The sequence below is a fragment of the Rhyacophila brunnea genome, unplaced genomic scaffold, assembly GCF_057557595.1.
Source record: "Rhyacophila brunnea isolate RB1 unplaced genomic scaffold, BYU_Rbru_1.0 scaffold_23, whole genome shotgun sequence".
Lineage (NCBI taxonomy): Eukaryota > Metazoa > Arthropoda > Insecta > Trichoptera > Rhyacophilidae > Rhyacophila > Rhyacophila brunnea.
In genome coordinates this window covers 348570-367825 of record NW_028232893.1, presented here as the reverse complement: position 1 = coordinate 367825, position 19256 = coordinate 348570, and the positions used below count along the sequence as shown (strand labels likewise).

At 35.0% G+C, this 19256-nt stretch overlaps 1 protein-coding gene across 1 annotated transcript in view; it reads left to right on the top strand.

Annotated features, from left to right (window-relative positions):
- The window catches only part of vex (somatomedin B and thrombospondin type 1 domain containing protein vexed), a 335439-nt gene that overhangs the window by 268255 nt on the left and 47928 nt on the right, over positions 1-19256 (top strand). Inside the window, exon 4 of the mRNA XM_085950346.1 lies at positions 1779-1899. Coding sequence (XP_085806472.1) covers positions 1779-1899 — 121 coding nt within the window. The remainder of the gene's footprint in view (positions 1-1778; positions 1900-19256) is intronic.

The window sequence follows — 19256 nt, the reverse complement described above, 5'->3', positions numbered from 1 at the left end:
AGCTTAAAATTTAGAAGGGATCTTTATTAATCTACATATTTTTTCACGGCGAAAATGTGAACTCTGCCATTCTTGGTGGTGTTGGCTTGTGTGTCTCTGATGATTATCTTAGGAATCGAGGGCATCCGTTGTTTGTTCTCCCAAGGTGCAGAACTAACCCGCCATTAGCGATGCCAATTGGGAGGGCAATAACCATGTTTAATGAAATCGCTTCGGATATTGATATATTCCACTTACGTGAGGGTGAATTTAGGTGGACGTTGTTTTATAAGTTTTTAAGATAGGGTCTATCAATAGTTCACTCTGTGTGCCTCCATCTACTTTTATTTTTGCTATTTCTTTTCTTATTTTATTTCTTATTTTATTACTTATTGTATTATTAACTCACATTTCACTGTATTTTTATTTTAAAAATTGTTACTAAGTTGTTTAAAAAACACTTATTTTATGTCATGTCGCGAACGCTTTGAATTTATAATTTGTTATGTTCATTATATTATATTGTAAATTGATTTGATTTGATTTGAAACTCCAACTTGATAATATAGATCATATTATATTAGATTGGGGCAGGCGTAACAAACTGGACTTAAATATTGAAAACTGCTATATTTTATCGTCTACCAGAGCCTCGCGAGTATAATTTTTCCAATATTCGATGCATGGCAGAAATCTTTCGCGAATACCATCTGTAAGGGTACGTTTGATAGTAAGCTGTCATTTAGTGACCATATTATATAGCTATTATTTGTAAAAAGGCGCTACAAATTTTGGGCTTCGTCTTGCGTACTTCCTGGCTCTTTTTGGATGTTACGGTATTAAAATTTTTGTTTATTTTTTTATTTCGAAGCAGGCTGGAGAGTGGGTCTATTGTTTGGGCACCACATCATTTGAAGTATGGCCTTATGGTCGAGAGGATTCAGAAGAAATTCTTGAGACTCCTTTACTCGAGGTTATATGGATACTATCCGTGGCTTTGTCTAATTGACTTTCTCATAGGTGTGCAGTCTGCAATTTAGAAGAGATCTTTATTAAGCTAAGATTTTTTTCGACTTCTACGAGGTATACAATGAGAACTCTGCCATTCTGGGCAGTTTTGACCTGTGTGATCCTTATAACTATCTTAGAAATAGAGAGCATCAGTTGTTTATTCTACCAAGGTGCAGAACCAACCTGCCATTGGTGATGCCAATTGGGATGGCAATAACTCTGATTAATCAAATCGCTTCGAATGTTGATATATTCCACCTACGTGAGCATGAATATTATATAGATGGGCGATGTCTTATAAATTTTTAAAATAGGGTTTCCTTAGTAAACTCGATCTACTTCTTTGAACTTCTATAGAATGTGTATAATTGTATTTTCACTGCTTTGGTATGTTTATAATATTATGTTCTCTTTTTATATTTTAATTTTTATCGCTTTTATTACTTTTTTCCCTTCTTTATAATAATATTTCATGTCATGTCTTGAACATCTTAAACTTATAATTTGTAATGTTCACAATATGTTAAAAAATTAATTTAATTGAATTGAATTGAATCGGAAAAACAAAACAATCTGGTGATTCTTCACATCAAAATATAGGCCCTCGTAACACGCCTGATTAAGACTGGGTGTGGTGTGGAGCGGTTTGATTTGGAGAGAATTATACTTATATGTATATATTTTCAAAAATAGTTTTTCTAATCTTTATATATCTGAGGTACCTATTCCATTTATTTTTAGTTACTGAATTAAATACCTAAACTTGAATTTGATTTTTTTGTCCCCAGAAACAGCCATGTTGCTTCCTGCATCTCTTTCGCAGACCAGACGAGTGAACGAGACAGAGGATATCACGAAGAACCTCCGGTTGAGGGACCCCCTCGATCCCGAGACAACCCCTCAAAAAGAGTGAGTTTAACTTTAACTTTTACTAAATGCTTTAACTACCTGTTAATTAAAAATCCGATCGATTGTAAAACTGATTTTATCACAGCTAGTACGCGTGCCATAGGTTTGCTACCGCTGGCATTATACTATACATTATTATTTGAGGTGTGTTGCTATCACTCTGTGGTTTGGGATCTCAACAGGAATCGGTCAAGGTTACATCCTTGATTCGTTTATATTCATTATCATATTATTGAATGAGTACACTCCGGAAGTTACTCCCAGAATGTCCCACTTCTTCTCCTGTTATGTCATGTTCCATACCTTGACTGATTACATTACATAAATACAGTGGCGCACCCAGGGGGCGGCAAGGGGCTCTGGCATCCCTCAAATACAAAAATTATCAGAATGATTTTAAGCATTGAAATTGAAAGCCAATAAACTATACCTTATATATATATATATTATATACCTTACATTTTCATCATCATCATTAGCCGGGGTCAATCCACTGCTGTATGAAGGCCTCCCCAAGCTTTCTCCAACTCTCTCGGTCCTGTGTCATTTGCTGCCACGTATTTCCGCCGAACTTTACCAGTTCGTCAATCCAGCGGCTTTTAGGGCGACCCTGTGGCCGTTTCGTACCCCTTGGGTACCATTGGATGACGGAATTTGCCCAGCGGCCGTCCTTTCGGCGAGCAATGTGCCCCGCCCATCTCCATTTCAGCTGTTTGGCAACGTCTATTACATCGCGTACTCTTGCCTGCTTCCTAACCCATTCGTTTCTCTTACGGTCCTTTCGCGTGATGCCCAACATGCACTTCTCTATGCCTCGCTGTGTGACTCTTACATTACATTTTAAATTATATAATTATTGTGCAATATATTTTCTGATTATTATGTATCGATACTCGACAGCTCCATTATTAAAGTAGATGTATTAAAAATCGTTAATAATTCACTGTATAAGAACCCTTAATTTGAACTAAAACACAATTTGAAAAACGTTAATGTAGTGTTTCACACTTTAATCTTAGCGGTAGGTAGGGGGCCCGCCAAATATCCTAGCCTGAGGGCCCGTTTCAGGATGTGGAGGCCATGGTGTAGGTACACCGAGTGCAATAGACAAAATACCGATAAACGATAAATTAGGCTGTGTTGTGTTGAATAGGTTTATGTATGAGTTAAATGCTTTTTTTTGTCCATCTTCAAATAATATTTTGGAACCTCAATATTAAAAAAACCAAAAATCGACGATAAACATTCGGCGAAAAAAACGACTACACCCACTGTAGTCGGGGGTGGTGTAAATCAAAAGAACATTTTTTTTCAGTGGAATTCGGCATAAATATTGTAGCACTCTAGATCAAGCGGATAGCACAGCCGATATTATTTGAGTAATGTTTTAGCATACTAGGCGCTCATGTCCAGCATGGTCGCTGTTAGTCACTTCCAATTCGCCAGTCGCTGATGACACGCTCAACGGTTACCGCCACTATGTCTCTAATTTAATAAAAACTAGAAGAAACTGTACAAATATGCCGCCGTGTATTGTGAAAATATGTAAAAATAATTATATGAAGAAGAAAAAGAGCCAATGGGACTAATTTATATTCTCCTCCTTGGGCTCCCCCGATATTAAATGATGAGTGCGCCACTGCATAAATATTCCAACAGATTGCTACAAGTGTCAAGTGTCACTATAATAATAATATTATATTCCGCGGGTTTCTCAGTGCCATAGTCACCTTTTTACCCATCTATATTTCTAGTGATTCCATCATTATAGTTAACACGGAAAAACATTTCCGTTATTTTCTGGATCCAAAACATATGGATATATAGATATCACTCAAGACAATTCCGTGTACAAGGCAGTTATCTAAAATAATTCGTAGCACAGTGACAAGCGAATATTTCAGTTGGTACGCAAGTCATGTGAGCGTATCTGTTTCGCGTGGATTCATGAGTATCTTTATTGCTCTCGTATTGAAAATTAGTAGCAATTAGCTTAAAAAATCACCGCATTTTAATTCTCTATATGGAAAAGTAATCTATTTCGCTATAAACCAGTTAACGCGGTCATCTTTACCCGCGTTAAATAAGATCACGCCTGACAGTTCCTATCCCGGGATAATTAACTGTCAGAATACGACATATCATATTTTTAACACTTTTTTTATTGATTTTGGAGTTAAGTGATGTGTTAAAATAGTCCCATTATGCCGTTTTCTCGTGTTTTCTATCAGCTGGTATCAGTAAGATGCATCTTCTCACTGATTTGTATGCTGCAGTTGGCTTCTAAGTCTTCTTGGACTACTTAAGACATCTTTGTCTTCAGGCTGTATGGATGCCATATGTGACTATATCCGACTGACTCTTATATACGATTACGCCATACACCCACGATGGCCGCGTGGCTTAAGCGCCGGCCTATAGCGTTTAAAAAAAGTCCAGGGTTGTGCCCTGAACGTACCATAAAATATCCATTTTGACCTACGTGGCGCATGTGGGCCGTTAAGGGAAAACAAATAAATATGACTGAAAAAATATGCACAATTATTTTTAATATTTTTGTTGGATCGCCAATAGCATATCTATACTATTATGGTTTGGTTTAGGCGGGGTTTAATTGAAGTTCAAAAAAATCAGCACCATCTGAAAATTGTATTCTTAGTTAAATGAAAACAAATAAGTACGACTGACTGAATGTTTAATGTGAACTATTTCTCCCGAATCTTAACAGCCTACCTCCACCTTTCGCTACTGTGGGATATATGTAGGTAGTTGATTATAAAATATTTAATTAAGTCCTTACTGATTTCTTTATCGAAATATAATATAAACATATATCTATTATATAATATATTATGGTACCTACCTGAAAATGTAAACTGAGTTGAACTCATATATCGTTAGACACACACCGGAAAATAAATACAACATCGCTAGTCAAAGCACCGACACCTCGAAAACAAATACTCTACTTTAAATTGAAAAGCCTGTGAGCAAAGATCTGAAGTGTAATAATGTCTTCTCATATCTATACATTATACAATATCTATTTATACGTTGCTGCGCATGGTCTTTTTCGAACATTATCGAGGTTACGTGGTTTTTATTATTATTATAAAAACAATTTTTCAAAAATCGTTGATGTATTAATTGATAATATCTGGCTTTATATGAGATAGTGCTTCCCAATATGTTTTGCCTCGCTCACTATATTTAATGTTACCTATTTTACGTTCAATACATAATATCTAATCTATCATAAGTAAGCAACAAAGTAGGATTGAAAATAAATGTAACAAACACGAAAGTCATGTTCAACTGCTTTGCGGGTCAAAAATAGATCCGCATCAATGGCACTCAGCTCGAACAGGTGAAAAGCCACACATATCTGGGACAACAAGTGTCTATAGACGGATGTATATTTGATGAAATTGTTCGCAGAGTAAAGCTAGGCTGGAGTGCTTTTGGCCGCCTGAATAATGTCTTCAAAAGTGACTTTCCACTGTGCCTAAAGCGCAAAGTGTTCAACCAGTGTGTGCTTCCCGTGATCACATATGCGTGTGAAATATGGACCCTAAGTAAAAGAGAGATCCAGAAACTTGGAGTAGCACAACGTGGTATGGAGAGGTGCATGCTGGGCATAACGCGAAAGGACAAAAAGAGGAATGGGTGGATAAGGAAGCAGACAAGGGTTTGCGATGTAATAGAGTTGGAGGTGAGCTGGACACATAGCTCGAAGAAGAGACAATCGTTGGACAAATCTACTCATCTATTCGTATCCAAGAAGTACAAAGCGTCCGCAAGGTAGACCTAGAGGCCGCTGGATCGATGAAATGATAACTGCGGAAGTACGTGGCAACGCAATGCACAGGACCGAGAGAAGTGGAAGCAGCTTGAAGAGGCCTTCATGCAGCAGTGGATAGATTCAGGCTGATGATGATGATGATGATGATGATGATGATGATGATGATGATGATGATGATGATGATATCTATACGTTGCTGCGTATAGTGTTTTTCCAACATTGCCGAGGTTTCTTGGTTATAAAAACAATTTTTCAAAAATCGTTGATGTACCTATTGATACTCCATGCTGGTACTGGTTTCATATGGGAAAGTGCTTCCCAATATGTTTTGCCTCGCTCACTGTATTAATTACCTATCTTACGTTAAATACACAATATCTAGATCAAAGTAAATGTATTATAATTACAGGGGATCATATGACAGTTTTGTATGTAAATCAATAGCTATTTTAGTGTAGGTAAATTGGTAGTCATGGAAAACATGAAATTAATATTCTATTCATCGTCGTTCGTGATCGTTGGTAACTTATTTTGACGTTAAATTCTTTGCGTTTTTTTGAGATTGTTTAATCAGTTTAATACGGTATACTCAGTCACAAGACAGTCAATGTTACTAAATAAGGGTTTTTTTTCGACCATGTTCGATCCTGATAGAACCATATGGCCTCCACAAGGTAGAGGTTTGTATTAACAGATTTTGTTTTTTACGAGAAATGGATGTCAGCCACTTGCTCAACCTATTAGGTCCATATTCTTACTCACACACAAATTGAAAAACAATAGGTGTACTTGCCAAACTCAGGATTTGAACCTGAGACCCACTGCATGATAGTCCAACGCTTAAGCCGCGCGGCCACCGTGGGTGTAAAAATAAGGTTTACAGAACAATATTCCACAAAAAATTCACCCACGTTTTAGCCGGCTCTCACATCAAAACTCGTCCACCTGCAACGTGTCGAATAAGTTGATGTGACGTCATCGTTATTCACAAAACACACGTTACCAAATGGAGCTCCGTAGATTGGTCGAATGCGACTGTTAAGTTTGAAAACAACATCTGCTGTTGCAATCGACAAATTGCATGCTTCCCGGGTTTTGAGTCGAAGACGCTAGGACGCACACAAAAAATACGTATGAATTGGTCATGCCTATACCAGCTCGCCGATCGCCGAATCCAAATATCTATACGTTTCGAAGGTTACGTGCGACTGTCGCTAGGTAGATCTGCGCGGTCTTCGTAATATTATGCAACACCAAATCGCCGTTCTTGGAAGGTTTGATTGATGGGTGTGCGGCAGACAAGACGAGTTTAGATGTGAGAGCCGGCTTAGGGTCAGAAGAAAAGATTTCGCCGTTAAATTAACCATTTGTATGATTGACATAGCGAGAAATGCTAACAACAATCGTTCTTGATAATTATAACTTACTTGAAATAACAAATTATTTTGGGACTTTTCTACTGCGACATTACTAAACCGGTTTAAATTTTGTTTGTTTTACACATTGAATTACTTTTTAAGCACTTTTTTTGCGGGTGTGATGATTTATTTATTGGTGGAATTTAAATTTATATATAGGTAAATCCAAGCTGGTACCTACCTAATTAAAATAATTAATTACTAATGCATAGTGAGCCATTGGTTTTAGTTCTAAAATGGGATGTATTTTGAATAAACTATTTCTTTTATTCAACGATTAATTGGCAAGATTTCAGAATATAACATTCTCTATATTGAGCATACCTACATAATTTGAAAATGTCTACCAGAAAATAATATCTTTTATGAAAAAAAAAGTATGAAACCCGACAAAACTTGAACCTGTAACCGCTGGATTCACGCCAATAAGCTTTTCTATTCAATCTACGGGTATCTTACGTAATTATGACGAATTTAACTATTAGTTCGTATATAAAATGCTTATCAAATTGTGTTCATAATGTTGGTTATCGGTTTTTGTGAATTAATTGATACCTACATTCATTTTACCACGTTTTTCTTAGCTCGTAGTCTTGTTTGTCCGGTGGTTGTTTATCCAGTAAAAATCTTGCAATCGATTTTAACTAACTTAAGCTTAAACTTTAAGCTAGACATTTGAAACTTTTATAATATATCAGAACACGATGCCAATGCATTCTTTTAATATTTTTAGCCATCTTTAAGTAGACTTGAATAAATTTTCAGTTAATTCTGTTTTGTATGAAAAGTTGTTTCGTAAGAAATCCGTAATCCAATCCACTATTATTGGTTGCTAAGGAGGTGGTCCTAGCAACTAAATTATTAATATATACGTGCGTTACTATGGAAATCAAAATGACATTTCATTATTCTATAATTTGTTTGTTTGAATAGCAAAAAATGATTTGTTGACAATTCCATTATTTGTCCTAAATAATTAATAGGTACATAGAATTGTCAAGTTTATATGATTCAACAGAAAATTTAAAAACGTGGTACATAAAAAGTTATTTTTATCTTGTAATTATTTTTACATAATAAATGTAAGAAGATTTTTAAAATACCTGCCGAAACATTTGCACTAATAGAAGGTTTATCTCTTTGACTATAGATACATGTTTATCTACAATTTTTTTCCATATAAAACTCAATTTTCAACTGCATATTTGCATGCATATAATCATGTTTTTTGTTGCATATAAATCCGTTCGTTAATAAAATAATATTAGTTCCACATCTTACATATTGTGCTTTCTGAACCCGAACAAAGTGAATAAGTTTTGAAGTTGTACCAAGGTAAAATATGATAAAGGTGCAGTTCGTGTAAATGTGTCCTCAACAGAGTTACAATACCAAGTTTGTGTACATAGACAATTTTGACTTCGTGAAGTATACTATCATGATCTTAGATACTTCTTGCTGGTACTTGTTATAAAGGCATCAGTGTGCTCATATGTAGCATAATACAGCCTGGTACTCCTGGGAACCAAAATAGACGGTTGTGAGTATTTCGGTAAGTACCCTCAAGCAGCGCAGTGGCGCGCAAATAAGGATGGAACCACATTATTATAAATTTTTTTATATAAAATGTAACTAGTCAAAAAAAAAATCTAATTATGTAAGTATGTTATTATAATATGGGTACTGTTCGGTTATGAGGAATACAGCGGAAAACACATTTTTAAAATAGCCGATATACTGGATTATTTGTTAGGTTAACCTAACCTAACCTAACCTAACCTAACTTAAACTAACCCAAACTAACAAATAATCCAGTATATCGGGTATTTTAAAAATGTATTTTCCGCTGTTTTCCTCATAACCGAACAGTACCATAATATGTATAGTTTAAAAAAATATATTCCAAATGTAGTTTATATACTGCAAACTCATGAATTAAGTCTTAATAATGTCATTAGTTCAGTAGGTATCTAGTTTTTGACATTGTCAACCTGCCCGCGAAACATCTATATAGTTTTCAAGTTATGTATGTTCAATATAAAGTGTTACATTCTGAAAATCTTGTGAATTATTGGTTGAATAAAATAAATTGTTTATTATAAATTATTAGCAAGTTCAAGTAGACGTTATAACTAAAATACTTGGCGAGAGCCGGATGTCGGTTAGTAATTAAGGCTATACTTCAGCTGGGGCACGGTCTAAATCGATCGTGACTACGCGATGCGAAGATTGTGCAAACGACGCCTGCAGAACAAAACATAATTTTTCATAAAAATTCAACATGCGTCCATTTAATGTTCTGTTTATTGTTCTATTAGTAACAATAATAATATATTCATTGACAATTTTTCTTTTTCAAGTAAATGCGTAACGTTTTTTAGTCATCTCTACACGATTTAAAAATTAATACCCCAGTCGCCATCACGAAACAAATTGACGTGTTCACAGCTCGACTTTCGCTCTCTGATTGCCAGTGAGTCCAAAATTACGTCGCACCTATAGTTGAAAATTATTTGCCGTTTCACTGAAGTATGCTCTTAACGTAATTAATATTCCTTGATTTAATACACAAAAACCGACAGTCAATTATAACGCAATTTGATAAGCATTTCATGTATGACACACTAGTTTAAATTGTCATAATTAGATAGAAGGCTCGTAGCATAATTGGTAAATGCACAGATTGGCGCGACATACAGTGAAAAACAATGCGGTTATTCGGGTTCAAATCTCGTCGAGTTTCGTATCTTTTTTTTTCAAATACGGTTTTTTCTAGTGGGTTTATATATCATCTTAGTTTATATATCAGAGGTTTTTTTAAGTTATGTGTGTTCAATCTATAAAGTTGTTTATTTTGATATATCGAATAATAAAAAAATAATATTGACGTAAATCGACGATGTCAATATTTTTTTTACATTTCTATCTTGAAACTGATCATAAAGAATCTATCGGCGAATCTTTTAGATTGATCAAAAACTTAATAAAAAAATAAAAGTGTTTTTTTTTAATAACGTTGAATGGGGACTCCACGTTTTGAGCATTAGAAAAATGAATACTTACCTATAATACTCAGATATTAAAAATATAATACTAAATTCGACAAGTTTTACTAGTTTTATTAATGTAGGTCCAGTAGTTTTTGAGTTATAATGAAACAAACAGACATAGAAACTGTCCAATAATTATAATAGGTACCTGGTATGCGTCGGCTTATAATGTCCAAGTTCGAACTCTGGGTCTGGCAAATACATAATATTGTTTTTCAATTTGTGTTTGGAGTCAAAGTATGTACATAATAATATGTTCGGATGGTTGCATCGTGTGTGTGACATGTGATCGGCAGCGTTGAAGGAAACACAAGTTGGTTATATTTATAGTCAAGTAGTATGGTTTATGTCTATATTTTGGCACCAATAGATTTGTTGTTATTACATGGCACTACGAAAAGACAGTATATTATTATTAATTTAAGTTTTGAGTAAATTTTTATAATATTATTTTTGAAATAGATATTGAAAGGGAACGGCGAGCTTCTCGAGTTGACTACATTTTAGGAGCGCTCTATGACAACTGTGTAATTTCCGTTGCGTTTTTGTCTATGCTCTAGAAATGAGCATATGCAAAAACATGTCAGTTGTAGGGTTGTATTAAACCTCTACAAAAGAAAAGAATAAATAATCTACATAATGTAAATAGATGACTCTTGTTATTTGGATTTAAGAGTCTCTAATGATTTTTTCAATGGTTATTTTTTATGATTCACTCTCATACATTTCACTTCCGTGTACTCCTAGATCCTAGTTCTTGGGTAAGAATCTCCGTACTCCACTACTGCTATGTATACTGTAGACCAGTGATGGTAAACCTATGGTACGCGAGATGATTTTGCATGGCACGCGAATGTTTTATTTTGAAGATAGAAAAAATAGTAAGTGTATAATAATTTTAAAAATATTTTTTTATAAAAAAGTTTTACAAATAAATGCATATTATATAAAATTAAAAAAAATAATGAACGACTGATATTTTGATCGAATTACAATCCTTGAGGCTACTGTAGCGAGAGAATGCTTCATCTGATCGGAGCAATTTAGATGTCAATTTGTGTGTAAAAGACCAAACTAAGTAATACGGTAACAAACAATTTCATCGCTACCCACAAAAATGGCTGTAATCATTCAAACGTAACAGCTGCTTTTTGCTAAAAATGGAAAACCGTTCAGTGATAGGGAATATATTATCAAAGAAGTGTGGTTAAAATGCTCCAACGATCTTTTTGAAAACTTTGAAAAAAAAAAAAAAAAAAATTTAAAGAAGAAAAGATATTATGCCTTCGGCTAGAAACACGTTGAAACATAGAATCTCAAGAACTCAATTGTATTTTACAACGTTTTTCTTAGCTCGTATTCTTATTTGTCCGGTACACAATCGATTTTTAACTAACTTCCCGAATAGATAGACATTTGAAACTTTTAGAATATATTAGAACACGATGCCAATGAATTTTTTTAATACTTTTAGCCATCTTTAAGTAGAATTAAATCCATTTTCAGTTAATTATGTTTTGTATGAAAAGTTATTTCGACACCATTGTTGGTTGCTAGGGGTCTGGGGTCCTAGCAACTAAATTATTTATATATACGTGCGTTACTATAGACATCAATATGAAATGTCAAAATGACATTTCAGTACTATTTCCATCAAGTACAAATTTTTTTGATCGTTTAAGCTAGTCAAGTCAAGTTTATATGATTCAATAGCAAATTTAAAAACGTTCTAAATAAAAAGTTCTTTTTATCTTGTAATTATTGTAAACTTTTAACATATAAAATTTTTAAAAACTTTTTTTTTCATCTTTCACCCCATGAAAGCAAAAACTTGGCACGTCAAACAGTCAAAAAAATATTTGGGAAATTGCGGCATGCGTACGTAAACAGGTTTGTCAACCCTGTTGTAGACTGTGTAGAGAAACAGTGAAGTGCTACAAGAGAGGTGTGGAGACATGCACACCGTTAATAAGACGCTCTTGGGTTGTACAAATAACACAGACGACACAAAGTTAGCCGTAGACCTTGCCGTAGCAGCGTAGCACTCGTGCGGGTGCCTTTAGACGGGTGCTACGAACAAATCCGATACGGCAAACTATCTGTATGGTTAAGGCGTAGACTTTACATAGTATGAGAAAGACAAAGAATTTTCATTGGTAGTGTTTTCATTAATTTTAAAAAACCTCAGAAAAAATCCATGGGGTTAATTGAACCGATCAAGATTTGTACTAACATTTTTCATTGACAGAGTAAATGCGAAATATATCTGTCATTCTTTATATTTATAGATAAACTATAATACTGTTGAACATTTGAATGAATTGAATTTTGAAAACACTTCTGAGAAAATATTATATAACCAATATAAAAAAATCTTTATTGAAAAAATTATGAGCAAGTATTAAAAAGGCCAATAGTTAAAATTTGTCGCAATTAAGCAGTGCACTCGTAGCATTGTGGTAATTCACAGGGCGCGATACCCAAGAGACGCAGGTTCGATTCCTGCCGGGTGTCTTATTTTTTTCAAAAAAGATTTTTCTATTTGCTATATTATTTTCTCATGAGTGTTTTCAAAATGATGTGTGTTCAACATATTAATATACAGTAATGAAATAGCCAGAGTAAAAGTCCAAAAGCCGTATTGCAAGTTCGACATTGAATAACTTCAGAACAGGGTGCAGGAGCTTACAAATGAAAGCCTTAAAAATAAATTTCTTGAGGAAAAAGGTAATCCTAACTTATTTTCTGAACCAAAACTGATCCTCATCAATGGCACTCAATTCTTATCATTAAGTATGTTTATCTTAGGCAACAATTATTATCAATTGACCCTGGTATGTTTGATAAGATTGCTCGCCATGGCACCCACATCCTGAAGCGGGCCCCCAGGCTAGGGTATTTGGCGGCCCCCCTACCTATCGCATAGGATAAAGGTAGTGTGACGCTCCACAGTAGCGTTTTCTAAATGGTGTACGCGATAAAATTAATGTGTATATTATATGAATATTTTAATAAGTAGGTACCTACATCCATTTGAAATATGGAATTGTCGACTATCGATACACAAATAAAAATTGTATCGTACAAACAGATAATTTTAAATAATATCATTATTGAAGGAAAATAGCGCCTTTTCACTATTAGTGAGAATTTGTGATGTGTATTTATATGACTTATCTGGTCGACGGACCCTTTCTGAGCCCGGGCTCCCAGGCTAGAGCTCTGTCAGCCCCTCCTTTGTGGGGGGGCATGTTGCTCGCAGAACTAAGCTGGCATGGAGTGAGACCACAAAAATCGGTACTGTTCGGTTATACGGAATACAGCGGAAAACACATTTTGAAAATACCCGATATACTGGATTATTTGTTAGTTAGGGTTAGTTTAGATTAGGTTAGGTTAGGTTAAACTAACAAATAATTAAGTTTATCGGCTATTTTCAAAATGCGTTTTCCGCTGTATTCCGTATAACCGAACAGTACCCAAAAATCTAATCGATAATAATATCTAGCTATTTGGTATAGGACGTTTAGTAGATGAAGTGGAAAACCATCATATAGTGGTACGTAAGGGACATTAAACGACCACAGGGAGGCCTTAAAACCGGTTGGATAGACGAACTCGAAATTTGATGAATATACGTGGCAGCGAAGAACTAGGGACCGAGAATAGTGGAAGAAGTTAGGGGAGATCTTCATTCAGCAGTGGATCAACCCCGGCAGATGATGGTGTAATGCTTGCTGATTATAATGTAGCGTCTGATCGCAGTGCCACGACTCTCATTACGGCAGTAGAATTATTGTTTTATTCTTTCAAAAGTGCCTCATGACATCTCAATTCTCATTATTATTACAACATCTTTCTTAGGTCGTATTCTTATTTGTCCGGTGGTTGTTTCTCCGGTACAAATCTTGCAATCGATTTTTAACTAACTTCCCGACTAGCTAGACATTTGAAACTTTTAGAATATATCAGAAGACGATACCAATGCATTATTTTAATACTGTTAGCCATCTTTTTCATTTTCAGCCAATTCTGTTTTGTATGAAAAGTTATTTCGGAAGAAATCCGTAAAAAGTAAAACACTAATTATTGGTTGCTAAAGGTCTGGTGTCCTAGCAACTAAATTATTCATATATACGTGCGTTACTATGAAATGTCAAAATTACATTTCAGTATTCTATATTTATTCAGTATTTCTATCAAGTACAAATTTTTTTGATCGTTTGAGCTAGTCAAGTCAAGTTTATATGATAACAGAAAATTTAAAAACATTGTATATAAGAAGTTTATCTTCTAATTATTTTGAAATAAAAAATATACAAGCGGTTAGTTTTTTGTTATGCTTTAGGTATTTCATCTTCATAATGATGTTTTATTGAAAATCTCGTGTATTTAAAACATTAAAAATCACAAAATATAATATTTACTCATTTTTTTTTATTCAACACGAAAAATTAAGATTTAAGAATATAAAATTTACAATCACATATTAATTAATATTGAAGTAGATTTAATCAACATAAATGCATGTGCATACTAAAAAATTAAGTAAATATTTATCTCATCTTGCTGTAGATGGCAACCAAATATTTTATTTCAGTGTTGCATAAAATATGTGCATATATTTAAATCGCGGAAAATAAAACGTACCCAAAGTAACAAAACAAATAGTTCACATCTGCTAAAACAATAGACGATATATTATTTATCTAGTTACCAAAATAAATGTCCCACATCGGTCTATATTGACCGATAATACGTCGCGCTGACAAATTGTATTGTTATTCAAACACCGAACGCCGCAAACGGATTGATCTTTTTGGAGCACAAACAAAAAACAAAAACAGACAGCTCGAGCTATAAAACTGAATCCTACCAATCCGACATATCCGGCGAATCCGACGTTAAACTCCCGCGCAAATCGACGGTCCGCGATCTAAGCGCCGAGTGATGGAGCGGCGTGGTTAGAAACTAATAGAAACAGCGCTTTCCAATGCATTTTCAATTTAGTTTTTTGTACAACTTTTCGTTCGACAATTTTCAATCACATATCTACGGGAACTACTCTATGACCGTTTTCCTCGTGCATAGGTGTTTGAGCATATTATGTCATCAATCGTATTTAGCCTTGTGAATTGTATATTTATATATTATAGTATGTACATCAGTGGCGAAGGGTGGAAGTAGGCTGTTAAGATCAACCATTAATAGTGCACACTAAACTTTGTCACTCATGCGTATTTGTTTTCATCGAAAAAAAATACTACAATTTACAGGTGGTGTTGGTTAGTTTTTAAAATTCAATTAAACCATGCGAAACCATGCCTACCTCCACCCTTTGCTACAAATGTATCATCATCAGCCGGGGTTAATCCACTGCTGGATGAAGGCCTCCCCAAGCTTCTTCCAACTCTCTCGATCCTGTGTCGTTCGCTGCCACGTATTTCCGCCGAACTTTACCAGTTCGTCAATCCAGCGGCTTTTAGGGCGACCCTGTGGCCGTTTTTTGCCCCTTGGGTACCACTGGATGACGGCATTTGTCCAGCGGCCGTCCTTTCGGCGAGCAATGTGCCCTGCCCATCTCCATTTCATCTGTTTGGCAACGTCTATTACATCGCGTACTCCTGTCTGCTTCCTAACTGATGTATAATATATTATTATATTTTTGATTTTATTAATGCCTTTTGATATCTTCTCGGAGTGAGGGTATAGTTTCCTTGGCGTCTGATTTTAATTGTATTGTACTATTACCGATATTAGGTTAGGTATATTACTTGAGCTCTATATTTTTAAACCCGATAGAACTTGAAATTGTAAAAAAAAAATACAGAAAAAATTTATTTTTAATGATTTTTTTTCATTCAAACGATCGATACAGTAATATTTGAAAATGTTTTTGGCGATATTCCGGATATCCAATTTTTTATCGTTTAAGCTCTGCTGGCCCTATATGATGAATAACATAAACAATGTTGGTTTCCAAGGCGTCAATTGTTAGTGGTTTATCAGCATAAACCAGTGAAATTACTAAACACCAAAGGAAATAAACCAGAAGGGCCAAATCTCAGTACTGTGGAGGTCAATTAATTGACATGTTGATTTCTCGAACTCAACTAATCGCCATATTTTGATTTCAATTACAAGATTTTATATACAACGTTTTTAAATTATCTGTTCAATTATTATACTCAGTATGCTCAAACTTGTACTTGATATGATGTAAATAAAAAACAAACAAACAAACAAATATAGAATACTGAAATGTCATTTTTATTTCCATAGTAACGCACGTATATATTAATAATTTTGTTGCTAGGACCACCCATTTAGCAACCAATAATAGTGGATTGGATTACGGATTTCTTCCGAAATAACTTTTCATACAAAACAGAATTAACTGATTGAAAATGAATTCAATTCTACTTAAAGATGGCTAAACGTATTAAAAGAATGCATTGGCATCGTGTTCTGATATATTCTAAAAGTTTCAAATGTCTAGTCGGGAAGTTAGTTATAAATCGATTGCAAGAATTTGTACTAGATAACCAACCACCGGACAAACAAGAATACGATCTAAGAAAAACGATCTAAAAAAAAGTTTAAAATGTCTAGCTAGTCGGGAAGTTAGTTAAAAATCGATTGCAAGATTTGTACTGAATAAAAAACCACCGACAAATTAGAACACGAGCTAATAAAACGTTGTAAAATCGATGGTTGCAGTCTCCGTATGGCACGTAAAACCATTCCTGTTGAAACCACTTGCCCGGATCAATGCCATCCATATATATATTTTAAATCATTGATCATGGTCCGGTAATAAGTTCCGATGATGCCACCAGCGTGTAAACCGCATCGTACAGTGCATATTTGAGAATAAATGAAATCTATCCACAGTTCGACGGATGATTTGCTCAGATGTACAAATATGTGTGCCATAAAAATCAAGTTGTCTATAAGTTGCGCAAACCGATTTTCAAAATAAACTATTTTACAATTTGGTAGTGCTACGCTAAATATGAAAGCAGCTGAAATGGTGGACTGCTTTGTGAGAAAGTTCCTGAGGTGGATATACGGACCCATGAATGATGGTGGGGAGTGGAGAATTAGGGACAATACGGAACTATACCGCTTATACCAAGATTCAAAACTCTTCACCTTCATTAAACTCCAGAGGCTAAACTGGGCAGGCCATGTCCAGCGCATGCCTGAGTCACGGATACCGAAGAAGATCCTCGAAGGAAACCCAGGGGGGAAAAGGCCAGTGGGAAAGCCACACACACGATGGGGTGATAACATTATAAAAGATGCCAACCAGCTGCAAAAAATCAGGAACTTGAAAAGACGTGCGGAGGACCGTTCCGGCTGGAGGAAGGAGATGGAGGAGACCAGAGCTCGACTTGAGCTGTAGCGCCATCGACGAAGAAGAAGAAGAATTTGGTAGTGCTGTTCAAGCTTTATTCTTGATGATTTTCCAGACTATACCGGTCATCAATGAAGTGAACGCAGTATTACTGTTCGGGTTCACAGTTAACCCTCTTTTAAATTCTTTCAAAGCAAAAAAAAAAACACCCATTACATTTTTGTTTAAATTGTCAACGGTTTTGTCGCTAATCTTCCGTATACCCAAAGACTTTACATTCAGCACACAATAAAGTTAAAATGGATTGATTATACATTATGTTATTCAAATTTGGGGACGGTTCGGGGTTCCAAACATGGGATCCTCATACAACCAGTGAGGTCTCGTGGGGGTAGGCAGATTGAGCTGCTTGGGGGCGGCAGTTACCCAAAGGGTGGCAAATTGAGGAGAATCACTAGGTTTATACTTATAGAAATAGCTATCTAAACTTAGTAATAACAAAAATGTTTTTCCATTAAAAAATTCAGCTCACTGCTTGGAAACAAAATGTATTAATTAGGTACTATAAAAGTTTTAAAAGGATTTTCTTGTCGGGTTCGCGATTTCTAGTTTACTTCAGTTGTCCTTGAACGTCACGTTCTTGGTGAACAGCAATGACACGTGCATACCTAATTTAAAATGTATCCAAATATGTTTGCCAGTCACTCACGAGTTTCGGAAGTTGTCAAGTGTATTTTGTACGTATCTGAAACCATAGACTCGAAATATTGTCTATTGGATCAGAGATGGCATTTAAATTAGATTTAGTGGTATATTGTTAGTAATGCATCCATACAACACTTTTTTTTTTATATTAGAGTCATGAAAAGATGATATAAAGTACTGCATAAAAAAATGTGGCGGCATTTTGACACTGTTTGTTTTGCAATTCTGAGTCGACTGATGCAATGCATAAATAACAACTCTCAACTACGACGATGACGTATTTCGATTGCCTTACATTTTAAATGTATCTTTATTTTTATTCAACATAAATTTCCGTTTTTATAATTATTTATATTTATTTAATGGGAAATGGCTACCCTTAGTTCAACAATATCGTAATATCTCCTGAGGTTTTGGTTTCTGTTTAAGGTTAAGGTTAGTGTTTTTAAAATTTGTTTTATTTTAATGTCCCCACCAAACCCTATACGTTCTGTATCACACCCGGTATTAATCAGGCATATCACGGGACCCTACATTTGAAGTGAAGCGTCAGTATTTTTTATGACTGAGAATTTTTCAGGAACAGTTAGCTAAGAATTAGGTCACCATGCACTCAAGTGTGCTTGACTAATTTTACATAACTGCCCATGGAAGAGAGACACACAAAGAGGCTAAATAAAAAAAAATGTAAATAACAATAAATGCTATTACAAAATTTCCGAACAATCTATGTAAAAAAATCCCCACGAAATTTGGCCTCTGTGGCGAACAGGTTAGACGGTCCGATGTGTCCAACAGCTAGTTGAACTGACTTGAGCAGCTCTTCTCTCTCCATATACATTTTAGGCTGTTTCCAGATAATATAGTTTTCACCTTGTATTTCTTCGCCACATGTACATGTAGAATGGGTAACAAGACCAACCTCATAGAGCCTGCCAGCAATGCCACCATGTCCAATCAAAGGTTGACTAGTGTAATGATCCGCAGTCAAATCGGTTATCTCCATTCGCCATTTGATATTT